The 7,089-nt window shown below is 39.4% G+C and overlaps 1 protein-coding gene across 1 annotated transcript in view; it reads left to right on the top strand.

Annotated features, from left to right (window-relative positions):
• Window positions 1-2,720: 2,720 nt before the first annotated feature.
• Window positions 2,721-7,089, top strand: part of tubgcp6 (tubulin gamma complex component 6) — a 28,424-nt gene continuing 24,055 nt past the window's right edge. The window contains exons 1-6 of the mRNA XM_016251632.1: window positions 2,721-2,856; window positions 3,298-4,094; window positions 4,180-4,343; window positions 5,416-5,632; window positions 5,941-6,102; window positions 6,209-6,330. Of these exons, the coding sequence (XP_016107118.1) occupies window positions 3,333-4,094; window positions 4,180-4,343; window positions 5,416-5,632; window positions 5,941-6,102; window positions 6,209-6,330 (1,427 nt within the window). The 5' untranslated portion in view covers window positions 2,721-2,856; window positions 3,298-3,332. The remainder of the gene's footprint in view (window positions 2,857-3,297; window positions 4,095-4,179; window positions 4,344-5,415; window positions 5,633-5,940; window positions 6,103-6,208; window positions 6,331-7,089) is intronic.

Genomic DNA, 7,089 nt, shown 5'->3' with positions numbered 1-7,089 from the left:
AAGCAGATATCGTCCTCTTTTGGAAGACCAAACAAAGTAGTTTCACTTTCACAACGGAACAAACAGTGCCTTCACGACATGGCGGCGGCGGCGGTGGCAACAATACTACAGCGAGAATAAAAGTTACGCCTTCTTTCTTTGCGTGAACATTTGGGCGGCGTTATGCAAATCTTCCCACATCGTGACGTAGACATGTGGGGGCGTATTAGAACGAGCCGTTTTAGGTAGGTGTGGCTGACTCTTAACTTTTATAAAGAATATCTCTTTGGATTTGAGACTTTAGTCTTTGCAACTTTACAGATCTTCTTTATGCACCAAGAGCTTGTAACACTCCAAAGAGAAAGGAAAAATTTAAATCGTATCATATGACCCCTTTAACTAAAACGAATAAAAATAATTTTCGGTAAATGAAATAATGTTGACATAAAATATAAAACATTTTTGAAATATTTTTAAAACTTACAGTACATGAAAATAGAAATGTTGCCTTGGCATCTAACTGAATTAAGTTTATGTAGAAGTACTATAATTAAACTGAAATAAAAAAATTAAACTATGGAAATATTTTTTTTAAATAATAATAATAAACATGACAAAAGCACATAACAAATATATATGAAATGATAAAAATAGAAGCTAATTCAAAATATGAATAAATACTATATATATGGCCTAATGGTTAGAGAGTCTGACTCATAACCCAAAGGTTGCAGGTTTGAGTCTTGTACCGGTAGGGATTGTGGGGGGGGGGAGAGAATGTACAGCGCTCTCTCCCACCTTCAGTACCATGAACCCCCAACTGCTCCCCGGGCGCCGCAGCATAAATGGCTGCCCACTGCTCCGGGTGTGTGTTCACTGCAGTGTGTGTGCACTTTGGACGGGATAAATGCAGAGCACTAATTCTGAGTATGGGTCACCATACTTGGCCACATGTCACGTCACTTTTTTTAATACTAAAAATCACATTAATGTATTAAAATGAATAGGCCCAACAATATGCAGAATCATTCAGTATTTGCTTTCTAACTGGGTTTTAAATTGATTTCATGCTCTCAGCAGCCAATAATTTATCACACAAACCATCTTTATCCTATTTTTGCATAGTTTTGGTCATGTTTTTGGAGGATGAAGGTGTGATGTTAATCTGTGGTGGAAATAAGCTTTAATTTGACGTTAATATTAAAACTACAGGTTTAAACCAGGATGCTCTGTATATTTGGGCCATCGAATAATACTTTTCTTTTTTGCTGTATAACTATAAGCAGATAGCTATACAAATATACAGTTGACCGTAGCCATCATCTTCCATATTTCCATATTTTTCCCATACTGTGGAAGTCAATGCCAACTGCTTGGTTACCAAAATCCTTCAGAATATCTTTCCCTGGTGCTCAACAGAAAACAGAACCTCAAACAAGTCTGGAACAACTTGAGGGTGAGTAAATGACAGAATTTGGATTTTTGGATTAACTTTCCCTTAAAATGGGTTGTTGAAGAAAAATTACATATGCAAAAAAATTGCATTTTGTGACGGAGCGGTGGATACCATCAAAACCAACACACCTGAAGTCCCGAGTCCACCACAAATGGGCCTGAAGTGTTGGTGCCAAACTGAAATATTTCAATCAGATTATCAGAAATGTTCTCACGATTTACTTCACAGAGACAAATCTAATCACACCTCTCTCTTATTAGATTTCAGATGAGATGAAGACAGTTTCAATATAAACCCTTCACCTTTTATGCCTCTTGACTTATGTAAATTCATAAAGTCCCGGTAATAAGCATTATATGAGTCTCTGTCTTCCAGTTAAACACGGGCAAGAGCCGGTCTGGATGTGTGAGACTCTCTCTTTCATAGGAGCTTCTGCTACCCATGATTCTATAACTGAATTAATCCGATCAGACCGTGCGGCCCCCCTGCATGGGCGCTGAATTAACTTAGTCACGATTCCATGCAACCAGGCTTCAGCCTAAAAAAAATAAAAGAACAGCTCAGATTTTCCACATGCTGGGAAAATAAGAAGATCGGGCCCTTTCATTCTCGCTGTGAGAGCCATCACTCAAGGAAAGCCCACTCTGGCAGGTGTTTGTGTTTGTATTCACCTGCAGTGGTGTCTCACCCTCAGATATTAATGAGATTTCTTCTGCTTTGCCTTAAAGGGAGCCACGGGCCCTCAAACCCGCACACACTCAAGGATTCTCCCTCGGCTGCGGTCCAGGAAAAGCTCAGAAACCGCAAAAAAGGAATTGTCATGATTAATAATGTATTGCTTGACCACAAACAGCTGTAGCTTGTGGACGTTTTCAAAGCATCTGCATATCTCGCAGGAGCCAGAGGGAGAGTTTGAACCTGAATGGGGTTGTTGTTCCTCGCGTTCAGGGACATCTACTCTTCTCTAGCTTGTTAGAAAGTTCACTCTTTGCTCTGTTTTTCCCTTGGGGAGAAAAGAACCAGCCTCATCCGCCGACAGGAGACCAACTGCAGCTGCATGTAAATGTTAAAGTTCATTTGGTATATAAAACTATTACTAATGCATTCAAATCGCTAGTGGACGCTTTTAGCATCCGGAAATGTGTCATAATACAGCCTGTGTATGTCAAGTTTGATCCAATGAAATGACTGAGAGTGTGAGCACGTGTCTCAGGTTTAGCCAATGAATGTGCACTCTCTTACGTTTCATCCAATGAGAGTACAGAGAGGGCGGGACTTCAGTGTGTAGCGCGGCGGTCAAGGAAGCTTAGCTTGTGCGTGTTTATGCGCACCAAATTCGTATTGTTTTATTACGAATAATATTTATTCACTGATGTGGAATAAACATTTGCAGCTCGGACAGCTTAAGCTCGAATTCCAACGTGAGTAAAAGATCTTAGACACGTATATGTGAGCGTGATGGCGTTTGTTTACTGCCTTCAGTATTAAATACGGCAAATAAAATGTTTTATCTGCTAAATAAACCAGTTATGAGTGTAATAACCTTAAATATTCATATATAAGAATGTATGTAATCTGCTGTGGCTGTTGGGTTTGGATCATGTATGCTTCATTTATTGAAACAGAAAGATATAGCAAATAACATAATAGTAAATGTAAGATGTTAATATAATATTCAATATTTCAGACGTAAATATTTATTGATGGAAGTAGAAGATACACAAAATATCATTTATACCTTTCCTAAGCTCAAAGTCACTTTATTTATTTAAGGACAATTGATACTGTGCATATTCTCAAGCAATTAATTACTGTATGAATTTCAATGATCTCGTGACGTTAATATAGCTTGTTTTGCGCAGGTCTCGTTGCATCTTGATCGCGCGCTCTTGCTGAGATGTCTGGTTGCCAGGGCAACAGCGGCAGCATCACGGGGCTGCTGGGTGCGCTCTGCGACTGCGGCCTCTCCGGGTTGTCATGGAAACGCCGGGCTCTGGGCGCAGCATCCCGGGAGTCTGCTCGTCGGTCCCTGCGCAAGCGTGCTTACGGTGCGCTTCTCGCTGGACTCTTCCAGGATGGGTCACCCAAAACGCCACCGAACGCCCTGGCGAACACACCCGCCCATAATAAAATACTGATGATCTCGTTCGACCTGCGCGTGTCTGGCCACAATGAGGAGGCGGAGAGGTTGGAGGAGCTCCTGAGTCAGCTACGGGACAGGGCGGACTCCTCGGGACTGTCCGAACTCGATTCTGTCCTGGAGCTCCTGGTGCAGCTGGCCGGGTCCGTGGCACCTCCCCCTCTGTCTTTCAGTCGTGACTATATGCGCCGGGAACGTCCCGTGCAGCGCAGACCGCCGTTGGGCGGGTACCTGAGCCGGGACATGCAGCGGCTGGAGGAGAGGGCGTGGTCTTTGATCTGTGGTGAGGAATGGGGCGTTTTTGGGGGCATCTGTAGGACCCTGAGCATCATGGATGCTCCGCCAGGCACTGGGCTGCTCGGACTGGGACGCAGACAGGATACCGAGGAGAAGTTTGAAAGAGAGACCCGACTGTCGCTCTTTGGTGCCCTACAGCACTCCAGAACAGCAGATATGGACGTCCGTCTGGACCTGCCGCCCGTTCCAAGCAACGCAGACCTTACTGGACTCAGTATACGGGTGAAGATACTAAATTAGTATCAATACTAGTATTTTCTCCTAAAAACGGTCCTCTCTGGTTGCTTATATGCTCTTGTTTCTGCAGGTTCCTCTGTGTCTGGATCAGTCTGACGATGAAGGCTTTCAGTCCGCCTCTAATCTGACTCCAGATTCCCAATCCGAGCCGAGTCCCAGCCCTGAGATCGACGTGTGGGAGGCCCTGCGGACATTCGTGCCTGGAAGACGACGCTGTTGGGAGAACATTGGCTGGTAAGAGAGAGAGTCGAGCAGGCTAGTATGTAAACATCTGCTCCGACTGACAGTGGTTTGATTAATGATTTTTTCAAATCTGCATCAAAACACTTAAACTGAATTGACCAAATATTGATTTAGAATTACTTTCTAAAATACATTATTGATCAAACATTTTTAAACACTTTGACTCAATTTATGTATTCCAAAAACTTTGTCTAAAGGCTTATTTTTAAATGTTTGAAATAATATAATAATCTGCAATATAACAAAGAGTGAAAAATGTAAGGGGGTCTGAATACTTTCCGTACCCACTGTATATATATATATATATATAAAAACTAAAAACAACACACAACAAAATTAGTCAAATTCTAACTCAAACTAAAATAGAAATGGAAAATGTAAAAATAAAAACCGATTCAAAATATTAATAACTGTAATAGTATCTCAGTGATACTAAAATAACACAGGTGCCCAAATTGCTTCACAAAACAAATATTTAAAATTTTCAGTTTATTTAATGTTATTTTTGTTAAAATTGTCAAAAGGTTTATTTTGGATAATTATTAAAGTAATAATAATAATGTTACAAAAATTATATAATTTATATTTAAATTATATTATATAATAATTAATACCTTGTGATATTCTAATTATCATAATCTATTAAAAGGATAGTTAAGAAATGACAGTTCTGGCATCATTTCCTCATCCTAATGTTGTTAGACGTGACTGACTTTCTGCTGTGCAACACAAAAGAAAAAGTTAGATTTTTTGGTTGATGACCAAAATTTCCAGTTGGTTCCCATTGATTTCCATTATATTTTTTTAAACCATACAATTGGAAGCAGTTTTGGTTACCAGCATTCTTCAAAATATAAAAAATTTTTTGCGTTTCACAAGGGGAAAGAATGTTATGCAGGTTTGGAACTAAATGAGGGTGAGTAAATTATGACAGAAATGTCAGTTTTGGGTGAACTATCCCTTTAAAAAATACCAAATCAATGCATTCATTTCCCCCCTGCCAACTTGTTTCAGAGACGTAGTTTGAAGATGGTCCACATTTGTCATCCTCTCTCTCCTTCAGCCCGCCGGGTCAGAAGGAACCTCCGTACCTGACAGAGGCTGGCAGAGAGGCGTTTGATCAGCTGTACCGACTGTGGGAGGGAGAAATGAGGAACATTCTGTCCACACAGACACCATCACCGCTCCTGCCGCTGCCGCTGGACTGTCAGAGTCAGCTGGTCAAAGACGTGCTCAACGTGCTGATCGGGGTCTCCTCTGTCACGTTTCCACTCAACGAGGTAGTGGAATTAACTATACAACAAAGAAACACATTTGTGATGCATGACAGCCCATAGAAGCATTTTGTGTGAAGAGAATTGATGGCAATGAAATTTAGCACATCTACCTTTCATAATGTGACATTACAGAGTGAAACATGTAAAGTGTCACTGTTACTCTTTTTACTTGAGCCTGTAGGCAACTACCCAGAACACCCTAGCAACTGCATAGTAACATGCCAGAGGCGAATATTTTGGAAAACCTTGAATCAGACGAGGATATTTATTATTTGGAAATCAAATAATAAGAACTTTTTTCTTGACTCAAGGCTAGTGTGCAGTTTGATGTTCGTCCGGATATATGTGTGTCCGGGACGTCCCCTGAGAGTGTGTCTCGGCTGCTGGGTGAGCTGGCGCTGTACGGCACACACTACCTGCGTCTCAGCCGCTTCTCCCTGAGCAGCACGAGTCAGAAGGGACTCGTCTTCCAGGTGACGCATGCTTTACTTTAGGACTGATCTAGGACCAGCATTTCACATCCTGTATGTTCTTTTCCTATAGCAACATGTTACACAGATGCTTGTGTGTGTGTTTTAGGCCTTCACAGGTGGGCTGCGGCGTTACCTGCATTACTACAGAGCGTGTGTGCTGAGCACGCCAGCCTCTCTCAGTCTCCTAACTATTGCTTGTCATTTCCGCAAACTGGGGCGTCAGCTCAGGTAAATCTTCACCCGAGTCACACAATCACGTGTAGTCCAGACAGCTGTGGTTTTAAATTGGCCATATGATGGATGACAGGTATTTTGCTTTGTATTTTTAAATAAAAGGGTCTAAACATGCAAATATTAACAATGCAAAACTCCTGCCCTATTCCATTGAGGTCATTTTTGGAAAGTGTCAAAAACGGTCATGATTTCACATTTTCACACTAGCTTCGGACCTGTGTGTGTGTGTGAGAAAATGTATCATATTTTTATACATATATTTTTTTATTTTAAAATTTTAATGCATATTTTATACATTTATAAAATTTACATATAAATATATTGTTTATGTAACTCGCATAAAATGGAAAATTCAAATTATGTATTATACTTTTAAAATATAAAATTTTATATTTAAATTATAAATGTAAATATTAAATTCATTCTGAAAATATTTACATGAATAATTTTTATTGTATGTTTATTTTATACGTGTGTGTGTGTGTGTGTATAATATATATATATATATATATATACAATGATAATTTTAAATATTCCATTTAAAAATATAATACATCATTTAAATATACAATCTTATGTATATATTTATATTTCATGTGTTCATATATACACACATATATTAATATATTATGTATATATTTAAAGAATTCTTTTCAATATTACATTTTAAAAATATATGTTAAATTTAATTGTGTATATTCATATTTTGTGTTTAAAACGCCATGAATTCTTTAAATATATACATAATATATT

This window comes from Sinocyclocheilus grahami, unplaced genomic scaffold (assembly GCF_001515645.1).
Source record: "Sinocyclocheilus grahami isolate Dianchi unplaced genomic scaffold, SAMN03320097.WGS_v1.1 scaffold1062.1, whole genome shotgun sequence".
Taxonomy (NCBI): Eukaryota; Metazoa; Chordata; class Actinopteri; order Cypriniformes; family Cyprinidae; genus Sinocyclocheilus; species Sinocyclocheilus grahami.
The sequence above is the reverse complement of the archived record's forward strand: the minus strand, read 5'-3'. Positions and strand labels throughout refer to the sequence as shown.